Source organism: Grus americana, chromosome 1 (genome assembly GCF_028858705.1).
Source record: "Grus americana isolate bGruAme1 chromosome 1, bGruAme1.mat, whole genome shotgun sequence".
Taxonomy (NCBI): Eukaryota; Metazoa; Chordata; class Aves; order Gruiformes; family Gruidae; genus Grus; species Grus americana.
Genome location: NC_072852.1, coordinates 14,262,231 through 14,277,005, shown reverse-complemented (window position 1 = coordinate 14,277,005; position 14,775 = coordinate 14,262,231). Strand labels below are relative to the sequence as shown.

General features: G+C 41.6%; 1 protein-coding gene across 1 annotated transcript in view; it reads left to right on the top strand.

Moving 5' to 3' along the window:
• RELN (reelin) overlaps positions 1 to 13,545 on the top strand; it is a 296,695-nt gene extending 283,150 nt beyond the window's left edge. The window contains exons 61-64 of the mRNA XM_054839620.1: positions 221 to 440; positions 1,457 to 1,654; positions 2,058 to 2,156; positions 12,421 to 13,545. Coding sequence (XP_054695595.1) covers positions 221 to 440; positions 1,457 to 1,654; positions 2,058 to 2,156; positions 12,421 to 12,517 — 614 coding nt within the window. The 3' untranslated portion in view covers positions 12,518 to 13,545. The remainder of the gene's footprint in view (positions 1 to 220; positions 441 to 1,456; positions 1,655 to 2,057; positions 2,157 to 12,420) is intronic.
• The last annotated feature ends 1,230 nt before the right edge of the window (positions 13,546 to 14,775 follow it).

Sequence of the window (14,775 nt, the reverse complement as noted above, 5' to 3'; positions counted from 1 at the left end):
ATACTGCTGTAAAGAATAAGACTCGTAGCCTCAATTTTCTAAAAATGAATGTTGTACAGCAATGTGCACATTCTTAATAGATCTGCTGAAATATATTCAGCCTGTAGTCACACTGTAGTCACACACACACAAACTTGAATGGAATTACATGAACTGTAACTCAATTTTCTCAATGCTTTTGATTTTTGTGTGGTTTATAACTTCACTGTGTCATTTTTAGGTGATGACTGCTCTGTTTTTAGCCATGACCTCCCCAGTTATATTAAAGATAATTTTGAATCTGAAAGAGTCACTGAAATAAACTGGGAAACCATTCAGGGGGGAGTGATAGGGAATGGATGCGGACAGCTGGCACCCTACGCCCACGGAGATTCGCTCTATTTTAATGGATGTCAAATACGACAAGCTGTGACTAAGCCTCTGGATCTCACCCGAGCAAGGTAATACTTTGAGCCTAAAATGGTCTTTTAGCAGCTCATGAGAAAGGAAACTCTTTATATGTAAGTGCAGTCATGTGAGCCAGTACTGGTAAGGGTGGACTGACGTGGCTCTACTATGCAGTCAGATGTGGCTGGCAGATAAACATTACGGTTGGCAAAACGCTTTGTGACTTCCATTTGGGAGATGGAGAGTGAGGAGGGAGCGATGTCAGATGAAAAGGTCAGATGTTTTTGTCATGCCCAACAGAGCACTGTCTAGTAAGTCAGCGCTGGCCATGAAGCCGTTGGCAAAGACTGGACACCAGACTGTCTGGACCAGTGCCTGATCTGATAAGACAAATCCCATGTTTGTATGTGCATCCATAACGGTGATGACTAAAGATGCTGTTAGTAATTACAGACTCATTTTCCCGTTTCAGTTGTCAGATAGAATTATATTCACCTGGCAATGAACAGGAGTATCTTTTTCATCTGTTGAGCCTCTTTGGCCGTGGAAAAACAAACACAACCAGCCTGTGCTGGCTCTTAACAGAGTGACAGCTTTTTGGACTGGTTTGTATTTTGTTGTCTAAAGCCAGATTAGAAACACGATGGATTGGCAAATGGGCCAGATATAAATCAGGCTCTTCCTTTCCTATTTGAACGCCCAGGTAAGAAGATGAGAAATCTTTTAGGCACTTTATTATATTCAACCTTTATTTGCCCTTCTTAGCTTTTCATACACTCATTTGCATGTTTATACTGTTTCTGTATCTCAGTTATGTGCAGATACATTGTAAAATTGAATCTGTTGCCTCCAAATATATGGCAATATCTCATATGCAATAAACTATTACTTTGAAAGGGGAGCTGTGTTTTAGAGATGTGAGAACAGTTTATTTTGCAGGTTAAAAGTAATGATTCTTGTGGATGCTCAAAGTTTTAATAAGGTAACTGCAATAAACCTGGAAATGCTATTGTTCCTGTTTGAATACTTTTTGCATATTGAAAATAATTTCTCTCTCTGTGTTTTACAGCAAAATCATGTTTGTTTTGCAAATTGGAAGCATTTCACAAACAGACAGTTGCAATACCAATCTGAGTGATCCCAACACTGTAGACAAGGCAGTGCTCCTCCAATACAGTGTAAATAATGGAATTACATGGCAAGTAATTGCACAGCATCAGCCAAAGGACTTTATACAAGCCCAAAGAGTGTCTTATAATGTTCCCCTGTGAGTACCCAGTCACATTTCATTACTTCTAAGTGCACAAGATATATTTCTGTTAAGAAAGAATCTATATTTGCATCACTGTGCAAGACAAAAGGTTGATGAGAGGGTAAACAAAGAAGAAAACTTAAAGGGAAAGCTGATTAAGAAATTCCAGCCTAGTGTTTATCAATATACTTGAAAGAAAAACACAATACTTGTTTTAAAGATATGAAGGGGAGAAAATAATCCTCCTTATCTGTGTGCATTTTCACCATTAAATGTTTTGCACATAAAGTGTGTTGATGTTCAGGGATGTAGAAATAACACTCTGACTTTGCTCTCAGTTTCTGTTGGGGGATAGATAGGGATGTGCAAACCACTGACAGTCTGGAGCTCTCACAGGCTCTTACATTTGTGACGACAGGGAGGCACGAATGAAAGGAGTCTTACTGCGCTGGTGGCAGCCCCGTCACAATGGAACAGGTCATGATCAGTGGGCTTTGGACCACGTAGAAGTCGTCCTGTGAGTATCAGCTTCACCTCATCCCACCCCATCTCAGAAAGCACTGAAATTCCTCCAGCATGGCACAAGTGTTAAGCTCAGTAAGAACCATTGTGGCCCAGGGAAACCTTTAAGAACCAGTCTTTGCTAATGCTCTGCCCTGACTGCAACCATCAGCGGTTGAGATGGTCATGAACTCAGTGGCATAGCAGGAGTATGTGTTGTGCATCGTGGAAAAATGCAGGAGGGAAAGCGGGGCTTTATCGCCACCGAGTATCGGTGCGTTCCTGTAATGCAGCAATGACTGCGAAATAATATTGTGCTGGGACATAAGAAAGGGTATTTCTGTTGAACACTGTGCTGCCATCTAAGGCTAATTTATATTCTTTCGATGATACAAAAGACTCTGCTGTATTGCTCTTTGCACAAAGTAATGTTGTTGTGCCTCTGAAAATTTTGCGTTAGCAACTAATGCCTTATTCATTTCCTTTTTTTAGTAAGAAGGATACTGTTCAGAAACAGGGTTCACTATATCAGGTTCCTATGGTCCGAGCTCTATATTCATCCCCTTGTCAAGATTTTACCAAGTAAAGTGTCTGCACCCTTCTGATTCTCCCATTCTTGAGATGGGTTTCGCTGGCAGCTAACCCATTTTTCCTGTGTTACATCACGAAGAGATGACCTGCTTTTTCTCTAACAATTTAGTTCCAGTAGAAGTGAAATGCTAGTGGCTTCACGGGCGGGAACTCATCGCTGACAGTGGTTGGCAGAGAGAGGCGTGCCTGCTCCATAGATAGGTTCAAACGTTCCTTTCATTGAACAATTTAAAAAACAGTAATGAAGAAATTAGGTTTGGATAACCTCCAGACTGTGTAATTATAACCATGAGGTTTCTGAATTAGCAGAGACACTGCAAGTAATGTTTTGTAACAGTAGCAAAGTGAATGATCTGATTGCTAGTTAGCCCTGTTCTTCTGTCCACCAAGAAGCACCAGCTTGCATGGCACTCATATCAACCCCAAACATATCTGGTCCCAACACTGAGTAACTGTACATGCTCCGCTGCTTTTACACACCCTGCTGGGCTCTGCTTCCATAACATTAAGCTTAAAGCTTGAAGGAACAGAGGAACAGATGTGATACCTGACTTAGTTAATCAATGGCTGTACGACGTTGCATCAGAAAAGATGAAAGAGTATGAACCTGCAGGAGGTTCACAGTATATGGGAAAACATGGAAAAGGGAACTGGTAGTTCTGAAATATTCCCATGTCTTTCTGCCTTGCAACTAAAAAAAAAATAACAAGTGGGAAAAAAATAAAAGCGTAATACTATCCTTCAATCCGAGGGAGGATTAGGGAGTATAAGGAGGAATAGGACAGATCTTTTAAAAGTGATTCTTAGGCTGAATTCTGGAGAACTGCCTTGACAATGAGATCTGCCAGGTTTTAGACTAGACACACAAGTTGAGTGGTGACAAGTCAGTTGTATGGGATATGTTATACTAGAATGGAGACAGCAATAGAAATGCTATAGCAAGTAATCACACCTTGCCTAGAGAAGGAACCAGATGGGCAGGCAGTGCTCTCTGCCTTCTCTTTTTCTCCTGTTACAGAGCTTTTAAGGCTCTTCTGAATAATGGCCAAAATATCAGGCTAAGAGACAGTTTCCATCCTGTCCAAGTGACACCTGGTACAACCCACAGAGGAAGACAGATTTCTCCTTTACCAAGTACTGAAACGCAGTGCCACGGCAGTGTATTTCCCAAAGGCCAGGTGTGGAGTTCCAGCCCCTGCTAACTACAACACGTGAGACGCGCTGCTCAGGAAAGACAGAATTACATGCTGTGGCGCATCTGGTTCATATGCCGGCATGTGCTTGGACGTGACAGGTGGCTTTGAGCCCTCTGTTTTGCTTAAGTTCTACCTGCACCTTCCAATTCATCAAAATATTCTGCAGGCCTCTTAAATTTTATTTGCAACTAACCCATAAAGGGTTCAAGAATGCCTTTGGAAGGCTTTCTGAAGGGAAACACACTGTTCCTTGTCAACAGATACTCCCACATGGGTTTTCATTTAGCTCTGCCTCCTCACACTGGTCCCTTTGCCCCCAGCACTTCAGTTTCTTCACCTGTAAAATGATGAAGACACTTGGTCATCTCCACGGAGTGCTTCCAGGCATACAGAGGGAGCCTGGATCAGTGTCTGTCAGCACTTAACCCTGGATGATCCTGCACACACCAGGGCTACCAGGATTCATGCCATGAATACTAGGGATAGGACTTAGCTTTAATTCTTATAATTCCTTCAGTTTCCAATGAAGGGCACAGAAACCCTGCCTGCCCCTGCGGAGAGCAAGCCACCTCCCCTAGGCAGCTCTCCAGCAGGAGGCGAGGAGGCAGTGTCCCTCGGGCGCTCTGCCCTCCCACCGAGATCACCAGAGGAGAGCTCTGTGGATGATAGCCACCCCAGGGCTCTCTGGCATGGTCTGAACTAAAGCCATTTCACTGGGTGCTGTCAGTACCTCTTCCCATTAATTCTATAGCGAGTCATTTGAGAGTCAGTAGGCTTCTGCCTGGCTTACTCATCCCAAAGCTGGGATACCTTAAGAAATATCTGTGCCTCCCAAATTGGAAGTAATTCCTGCTGGCACTGTGACCTTCTTCCACAAAGCCATGAACATCCCTGGCTACAGGATCTGTTGATGGTCCGTGTCTAACGCAGTCTGTGCTCAGTCCTCTCACAGCCCTGCACTGCATCACCCACCTGAACAAGACTCCATACAGCTCTCTGGGCACCATTAAAATCATCCTCACTGGCCCTGGTTTAAGTCCTAGATGTTCATGGTATTTTGCAATCTGTGTACCCATGTTGCCGCAGCAGGCAAGCCTCTCACCTGTGAGGAGTTACAAGAAGCTGACCTATACTAGGAGGTGTGTTTTGGGACATACAGAAATTCCTGGCTTTCCACACATCTCATCCTGTGTTTCCTCCACTACCTTGTGGGCTGACAAAGAGACCTGATTTTCCCAAATGCCCAAGGTGTTGGCTCTGCTGCCTGCACCCCCAGGCACACACTGTGCCGGCTTTTCCTCAGCCCATGGGCAATTGAGCCACGTTCTCCTTGAGCAGACTTAGGGCTGGAGTAAGGGGGCAAGCAGGGCAAGCACCTGCCAGCAGGGAGAGCTGGTCTGTAGGGATGTAGCACAACCAAGGACTCTCTTGATTTTATTTCCCATCCAGCTTAAGGGATGTCCCTGCTCCTCCGTACAGTGCTCACCCCAGGGACAAATCTGTGAATACCTGCTGAATACTTGCTTTCATGGCTCAACTCTTCTCAGCAATCCAAAGATTTCAAATTAATTCTATTGCAGGCCCAGCTGCCAGTTTGTAGTGCAGACACAGCTTACAGCTGATGCACAGCCAGGGTAGTGACACTCCGTTCAGTCCATTTGATTTCTGAGTCAAGGGCCATCATCCTCCCACAAGCAAACACATTTTCAGGGTACAATTTCTTTGTTTCCTTTTTGCTCCCAAGATAGTTTGCAGGGGGGAAAAATTAACCTACAGATTATATGTGCATGCAAAATACCTGGCAGTGATAAGAAAGGCCAAAGGTGGATGCTTTTGTATGTTACTTAAAATCATTCCACTTTCAAATTAATTATTTGAATCACTCATTAAAAAGCAGTATCATTAAGACTGTGATGCAGCTGCAAATGGTGCTCAAATTGAGCACCTCTTCCAAACAGGTGACACACACCACCTGCTTCGACTATGTTATACATTAAATTGATCTTGCCAACTTATTTTAACAACGGTTGATGTCTGTCCTGTAGTGGGGAGAGGATACTAGTTGTCAAGTTGTCCAGTCTCTTTAAAGCTAGTACCAATTACTCCTTGTTAGTGCAGCATTTTTCTCTCCATTTGTAAAGAAAGCTTTGGGCACAACTCTCATATTTCCACGTGGCTCTTCTTAGGATAAAGAAGTCTTTTACCCCAGACTTAAGAAAGAGTGTTTTTCTGTGCCCCTATACTTCTGCCCTAAGAAGAGCCCGTGTCCAGCCCTGCATTTCATTTGCACATTGTTTTTCTCTGGAAGCACAGCTCTTGGCCTGTCTGCTGCACAGACACCTTGCACTTTTTTGCATGTGCCTTTGGAACTGCCGTTTCTTTGTGTATGGGGCAGGCCCTTATAGACCTCTTATAAACTCAATTCTGCTCAAAGGTATTGAGAACTAAAGGGCAATGATAAGCCGAATGCTAAGGGTCTGATGTTGCTTTCTTTGCACCCAAAAACTCATGATGTGATCCAAGGGAATTTGAGTTGTGCAAGGATTGCAAGAAATATTATCTCCACCAACTATTTTATGGTTAACTGTTGGTTAACAGAATGAATCCTTCCATAGCCATCACTCCATGCTCTTCATTGTCAAGATATTCTCACGTTTTTGGCACAAATGATTTAGTGAGAACTTATGTTGCATTTGGTGCAAAGAATGTTTATCCTTATTTTGTAACATTAAGATACAAATTATATATCGCAGCTCTAACAAAGAGTGGTCACATGGAAAAGCATTTACATTCATATTTTTAAGTAAAAAGCAATGATTTGAAAAATGCACTTAAATTCAAGTATCAACATTTATAAGAAAGAACAGAAATAGTTCAAACATTAGATAATTACCTGAATATTCACAACATTTATGCCAAATTTAATATGATGCAGTCTGTGCTTTTATGACATTTTTATTATGTTTCTTAAAAGTGCATGCTGAATTTCATAGAATATAAAGATATGAACATTGATTTAAAATACCAGGAAATAATTTGTTCAATTTTTATTTTCAAAAGAGATGAAAAGTCCTATATTGCCTCTAAACCTCATCAGGGTTTTATGACTAATCACAGTGCTGCATGCATTGAAAGGCATTTTCTAACTTGTGTTGTATTTCATTGTTTGCTGTCATTGGTTTTACACTAGAATAAGGTAAGTACTTTCCCTGGATCAATATCAAATGTATGTTGCTGTTACAGCTACAGTTCTTGCACAGCTTTGTCAATGGTGGGTCAGTGGAAAATCGTTTGTACACTCTTCAGATGTGCCATGTAGCTCCTGAGGGCCCTGATCCTGCAGCTCTTCCCCAGGGAGCACTGGGGGACGTTAAACTTAGTGGAAGGTGTTCAGGACCTCACCCCATACCGCAGTGGGAATTTCACTGAGGCTGCGCTGAGAAGGGCTTCTCCTTCTGCGGTGCAACGAGACCTGCCAATGGAGGGTACCCAGCGTGTGGCATGGGCGACCTCTCAGCTCCAAGGGGGAATTCCCACTTTTTTCTGTAATTAATGACCACAGAGCTGAAGCCACAGCCAGGTAGCATATGTCAGTGAATCTGCATGGTGGCACAGCCACGCCGTGCCCCTTAGACACACAGCATCTCCCAGGTAGTTCTTTTGTTTCTTGTAGCTCTGCTGCTCTGTGCTGTCGCAGTTAATAGATACCACTAAGCAACATAGTTACTGAGCTCTGGGTTCAAATCTTGACCTCACCGGAGCCAAAGACCTTTGTCATTGATCATGAGCTGTCAGGACTTCAGTCAGAGCACATCACTTTTCTCATTATAGTACCCTCCTAACAAAGCATTTGTAATTCAGCCTCAAAATTTACCCCAAGCCTAGTCCTGAGAGGGATGCCTTTCCTGCTTTCTAAGGCTTTGTTCATGTTTCATTTTGTTATCCAAAAATTTTTGTTTCTATTTGGTTCCTATTGTGCCCTGCCAATTATAAATAAAAACACAGAAATAATTAATGATGTTAGTATATACTGGGGTTTTTTTACACACATATTTTTCATTCCATTTGGCTATGTTCTCTTTTCATAAATTTTAAATTGCAGACCTGTAGCTCAAACTGTGCTTTAGGAAACATGCAATAGCCACAATGCCCTATGAAAGTGTAAAGACCCAGAGCAACTGCTTCTCATAAATTGCTTTATTGTAGGTATTTATTGAACATGCCCTAGACAGAATTTTTCTTCTATATTGGCTGCATATTGTGTTCATCTAACTAGTATAACTGCCATGACTTCACCGGAAAGTTATTTAGAGTTTCCTACATAAATTGGAGCAGTATTATCTTATATTTATTTTTTTAATAATGCACTCAAAACTGTCAAACAGATTATGCAGCAGTTGCTCCTATTAATTGCTTCTTTTGCTGTTTGCTCCATCAGCAATACACAGGTAACTATTTTGGATCTGTACTTTTCTGATTCCCTGATGGTTCTGTGAACACACAGAAAAGGCAGGAGGCTCAGCATATGCTGACCAGTCCATTACACACTTGCAAAGCAGCCTTCAAGTTGCCACTGCTGTCCCCAGAAAGTTCCCTCCACACCCTCCCTTATGGAAGGAGGAGTCTATTCCTAATATAGCTTCATGCTGCCCAGCACATTTTGGGTGCTCCAAACAAGAAAACAACAGCAGAAGTATGGTAAAGCTTTTTATCAGTCTGTGAAAATACAAATTAAGTTTGTTATTAATAGTATTGAAAGCATTCTGAAATCCACCAAATGCAAGAAATGCGTATGTACTCCTGCAAAATATATAATTCTTACTGTGAACTTATAAAGCACTATTGATCTCTCTTATACAGTGCTTACCTCCTACCAATATATAAAATTAATTCAGAAGAATAAATATAGACTTACTCTGATTTTGTGGATACCAGACTATACACAGTATATGATATGATAATATAATACATAGGGTATACATATTTACCTATAGCAAGAGTGAAAATCATGCCATTTTCTATAGCAGGAATGAAGTTTTTATGTGGCATCCAACCAGTAGTTGGAAAGTCTGTCTCAGACATCAGTGAGGACAAGTTTGAACCATGTCAGTGCAAGTAAAAAAAATAAGCATTTAATTCTTGAGAATTTAGATTTCTCTTATTTTTCACATACTACACTGCTCTAGTGTTCAGTGTAAGACATAAATATATGCTTCTTTGTAACTTCTTGATAATCTTATAAAATAACAAAACAGAATGATACACATAAAAAAATTGTAAATCTCTCAAGTTATTAGGTAACCCTTTCTTTGTTCCTTTTTTCAATTCTTTCTTTTCTTTTTTTTTTTTTTTCTTTATTCATTGGTTAAACATCTTCATCATAACTTTAAGGCCAGACACAAAATGGTTAGGTATTTGAAGTGAAATAGAGGCCAGGGGCACCTGGCAGTGTCCAAAACAAGTCCTGAAAATCTCTGCTGAGCTGCTGCTCAGTGTGAGCAGACCAAAGGCAGGAGGGAGATGGGGGAAGGCAAAGGCCCCTGGGCCAAGGACTGTAGCTCAGCATGTGCCTCAGCTGTCCAAGTCTTGCCCAAGCTGAGGATCTCACAGCCAAGCTCAGTCCTAAATTTAAGCAGGTCCAGAAACAGCAATTTTTTCAGCCAAACCAATTGACAGGCTCTGTTTGGTCCCACGTACCTAAAGCGAGGCCACTCAAAGTTGGGCTGTGCTTTCTCCCAGACCCCTGTCTCCTGTATTTTGGCTGCAGAGCAGCCTTCTCCCAACAGATAGGTGCTCCATCCTCACTTCATGGTTAGGATACTCTTCTGAGAGGTGGGATGTCACCTTGAAGGCCCTGTGTCTAAGGAATCACCCACTTCCCAGGCAATGGGAATTAAAAGGAAGGCAAAATTAAGATCTCCTTCAAGCCTCATGACCAATGGCAGCCACGTTCAGGAGCAGGTTTGGGGTTGTGGTTTCCCTCCTGCCTGTGCCTCTGTGAGGCTCTCAGCATTGGAGTGAGGGTGATGTTCCACTGAGATGACTACAGGACCAAAACAAAGACTGATCTTCAATGCTTCTTTGCACTTGAGCTACCAAGTGGCATTAAAACTATATAAACTCACCACTGTCACTCTCTCACACAAACCTCTTAAAAATCAGCACAGACCTTTCCTTTTCACTTGTAGAAGTCAGGTGAAAATCAGGACAATCTCAAACATTAACCCCTCTCTCAATTGCCAAATGCTCTAGAGCTCTGCCTTACTGTGGGAGTGCCAAAAGTGATGCTGAGTGTGGATCTATTTGCTTTCATTGTCACCAGGAGCTGGACTTTGTTTCACTCTTGTATGCACATTCCAGTGGCAAAAAAAAAAAAAATAATTTGGAAAACTAGTTGGGAAGCGACTTGGATTTGCGTAGGGGTTTATAACCTAGATTTTTACACAAGTGCTTTTATTCAGTTTAGTCAATCGTGTTCTAGATTAGCTGTTGAAAAGGGTATAATAGTTATACAGATTTTTTTTGATGAAATTAGCATACTACAGCAAAAGCTGTCTTTGCCTCTGGAGGATCATACGTCATTTGCAAAGCATGCAATGATACGTTTTTCCTAAGGGCCACATTCACTGAAAATAAGCTTATGCACTAGAGAGCAAAGTATGACTGATTACAGTATGAGTATTTACTTCTTACTCACAGAGCAAACACAAGTGAAAACCTGCCTTGCACCCACAAATGGGAGATTTGTTGACTGTAATGTCTACTGCAGGCCTTTACTTCACCTTTAAAATCTGATGGACTTCTTGGTTTGGAGGGTCCTGGTAACATCCTGTCCCTTGGAGCAGAGATGCTTAGGCCAGGCATCCTTTTCCCACTGCAAGATGAAGCTAGAAAGCACAAGGCCTAACTAGGCAGGGAGGATTAGGAGAGGGAGGCAGAAATTAGCCTGAGACTGCACAGATTCCCTACAACTTTGCAGCTCCTTTCCCCTGGAAACCAAAACAAAATTTGGCCACACAGTCACCAGCAGTTCCTCCTGTGTGAAGCTCCTTACACATGCTGGAGTTGTCCTTGGGGTCTGCATGATTAACGCTGTGCTCCGATCTCCTAAAGAAACTGCATCCTCTGACTGCATCTATGGGAGTATCTTGTATGCCATTTTTCCATGTGGAGGAAGGGGGTCAGGTGGCTCTAAAAACTAGAGTCTGGCAGTAGTATGTGATACTATTTTTAGAAGTAGTTCTCTGATCAAAAGTTCTTTCCCATACCATGGGACTCTATAGTGCAGAGTGCAAGAGTCACTGTCTCTCTTACAGCAACATCTCAGCTGCTTTATACATCTGGCCAAGCTCACTGCAGGTTGTAGGTCTGAAAGGAGACATCCTGTATCAGAACTGCAGAATACACAAACCTTTTCATTCTCATGTAATTCTGAATGCACTTTGGCTGTAGATCTATTTAGACCTCTATTTGTGTGCATGCACTAGGGATTGGATATGTATGTAAATGGACCAAGAACAGGCACAGCCAGATGAAACTCTGTGGCTGTTCTGCAGTCCCCTGCCACAGTAGAGGCAGTAGGATGTAGAGGGTCTGTGGTGCTGCACATACTGTTCTCTCCAATGTATATGCAAGTCTGTGTAGCCCATAAGTAGACTCACAAGGATGCACCACAGATGTTACAGCTCCATTTCCAAAGCTGCTGAAATTTGGAAACTGAAGGCAGGAATCCAGCCCTTAGGAGTTAGATGGGTTTCAGGTACTGAAGTCCCAGACAGTGTCTTGTCCACTGCTGCCCTCTCATCGTTCTTTCTTCCCTCAATGGGAGAAGTAGAAACCTATGCTAGGTGGGATGGGTCTTGTCCTCCAGGTAGGTTTTCCAAACAAGTGTCCCTTCTTCAATTAGGCTGCAGTCAGGCTGTCTCTTGCCTGGTCTCCTTCCAGACATGATGATGCTTATTTTCCAGATCTTCCTTTCATTTTGGATGGGAGTGTATAGGGGAGGGAAACATTAAGTCTGCATAAAAGTGTTGTACTTTACTTCCTATATGGTAAAGATAATGAAAGGTGGACTAAAGAGGAAGATAATGGAGTAAAGGTCGTCTTCTGTTCTCAAGATAAAGCATAAAGATTGAAGACAGGATAACTGGAGTATAAAACCACTGTAGAGAGACGCCCTGTATTGAGAGGGCATGAAGTGCATACAGCTTTAGTGAATCTGGCCCTGGGCAGCACAAGGTTTCATTAGCTGAAAGCTCTTAACCTTTCCCTAAGATAATGAATTGCAAATAAAAGCAAAGTGGGACAGATTCTCGATTGCCTTGTACCTTGCTGCTGTACAAAGGGTGCACTTCACACCACTTTACACAGGCTTGAAAGGTCATGCAAGGACAAAGAAGAATCTGTGCCACTAGCTCACTGCTCCAAAAGAATTTAAAGTATGTATAAAAGAAACTAACACTCTTCTCTTCCTCCGCCCTTTGATTTTAACAGCACTCGCAAACAAAATTACATGATGAATTTTTCACGGCAACATGGGCTCAGGCATTTCTACAACAGAAGACGAAGGTCACTTAGACGATATCCATGAAGAAATGAGAAATTTATTTTTTTTCCTCCCAACATGTGATGTGTTGCTTTCCATTCTTTAAATTTAGCACTGCGTCTGGTATCAGGACTTTTCTGCAACTGGCTTGATGAATAACTGAAAGCCTTTCTCAAGACAGAGTGTACACCACTTTTTCACACTGTGAACTAATGAGAAGTGACTTATTTTCTCATAGGTAAATGTTTTAATGTTGATGTGTCTGTGAAAATTGTGATCTGTTGTAATATCAGTTACAGTGGCAGTATTGGAAGTAAGCAACTAATTCTGTTTAACAGGAAAAAAAGTTTAAGCACAAAGACTTTTCAGATTTTATGTTTAAAAAAACCTACATACTAAGTACAGAATTTAACATTCTTTGTCACATAGGTATTTAAGTGCACTGTATTTCAGCTCTGTGTCATTTTATATGATTAAGTTATCACTGTTTGTCCTTTTTGTATTCTCTTCTACAACATGACACATTGGCACTGTATTTACATGTTTTGTTGTTGTAATATTTTTGCTGCTGATTTTTGGGCTATTTACCTTCTGACAAAATGTATTAAAAAAAAATCAAAGTACCTAATCAAAAAGATAATTGCAAAAGTAGTTGTAAAGGCGGTGATATCCTTCGGTCTTATTCTTTGATATGTCTGTTGGTTAGCATTGTTTTGTGGATAAAAAAAAGAATGCTTGACATTAAACCTTTTTCTACTAAGGAGTTGTGGATGAAGCCCCAAACAGAAGTTCCCAGTTCCCTGTCGTCTAAATGTAGTCAGTTCTCTGCAACTGATTTACTTACAGTAACTGCCATTTGGTGTCTGTAGTAATGAAGTGATTTGTAAACAGTGAACGTTTCATCGTGTTCTCTTTGGTGTTTGTTTCTATTGCGGGTCATGTTTGTATCTTCTGATAAAGTTGTATCTACACCAGCAACGTTATAATGCCCCCATAGCCCTAAACTGTCTATTATCATAAATAAAATGCTTCACTTTATGGTGAACCAAGCTAAAGATCCATGCTTCAATAAAAATGTCAACAATTCTGATGTTAGACTTCTCAAGCCATGCGGGCTTTACATGAAATCATAAACCAAATTCTTTTACTAAACACCTAGATTCTAATGCAAGCATCGATGGTATTTTTTAATATTTAGTACATCACACTTAACAGCACTTTGCAAATAACACAAACCAAGAGATCTTCCCAGTCCCACCTGTGGGCATAACATGGTCCATGGAACAGGTCCTGGTGCAAGGAATGAAACAATGAAACGGGACCACAGAACAATACACAACAATATACACTCTCAATCTTTTTTACCTGCAAACCCAATGTGCAATGCGCGATTTGGCATGTCCAAGCTCTAAGGACTACAGTACAGCACATAAGGAATCTGGTTCCAAACAGAGGAAGTTGCTAATTCTTAGAATCATAGAACCATAGAATCATTTAGGTGGGAAAAGACCAATAAGATCATCAAGTCCAACCGTTAACAAGGCCAAGTCCACCACTAAACTATGTCCCTAAGCACCACATCTATAATACCTCCAGGGATGGTGACTCAACCACCTCCCTGGGCAGCCTGTTCCAGTGATTGACAACTCTTTCTGTGAAGAAATTTTTCATGATATCCAATCTAAACCTCTCCTGGCACAACTTGAGGCCATTTCCTCTTGTCCTATCACTTGTTACTTGGGAGAAGAGACCAACACCCACCTGGCTACAACCTCCTTTCAGGTAGTTGTAGAGAGCGATCAGGTCTCCCCTCAGCCTCCTTTTCTCCAGGCTAAACAACCCCGGTTCCCTCAGCTGCTTCTCATCAGAGAGAAGTATCATATATACCTGCTGCACTCTTACATCATATGCATCTGCTTCTGGCTCCATACTGGTCAGAACCAGAACGGTGTTTGTTACACATCCATGCTTAGCCACCTAAAATGTGTTTCAGTTTTAAGAGGTTTTTGATCAAAGGTACCCGAGCAGTGCAGGAAAAAAGGAGGTCATTCAGTGATCAACTAGTCAAAACCTTGGCTTGGTCAAAATTATGCAACAGACCTTTGAGAGACCTGGAAGCTTACTGCAACAGCCCAGCCTCCTGCAGCTGCACACTCGCCTGTACTGTTCCAGAATATGGGGTGTGTGTTTCCAGTCCTTGAAACAAGATAAAGGATCTGTTCAGAGAAAGACCAGGAAGAAAAAAAAAAAAAGAGGTTATTAAAGAAAATAATAGCTTAATGTTTGTGCAGGAGATTTTAAAA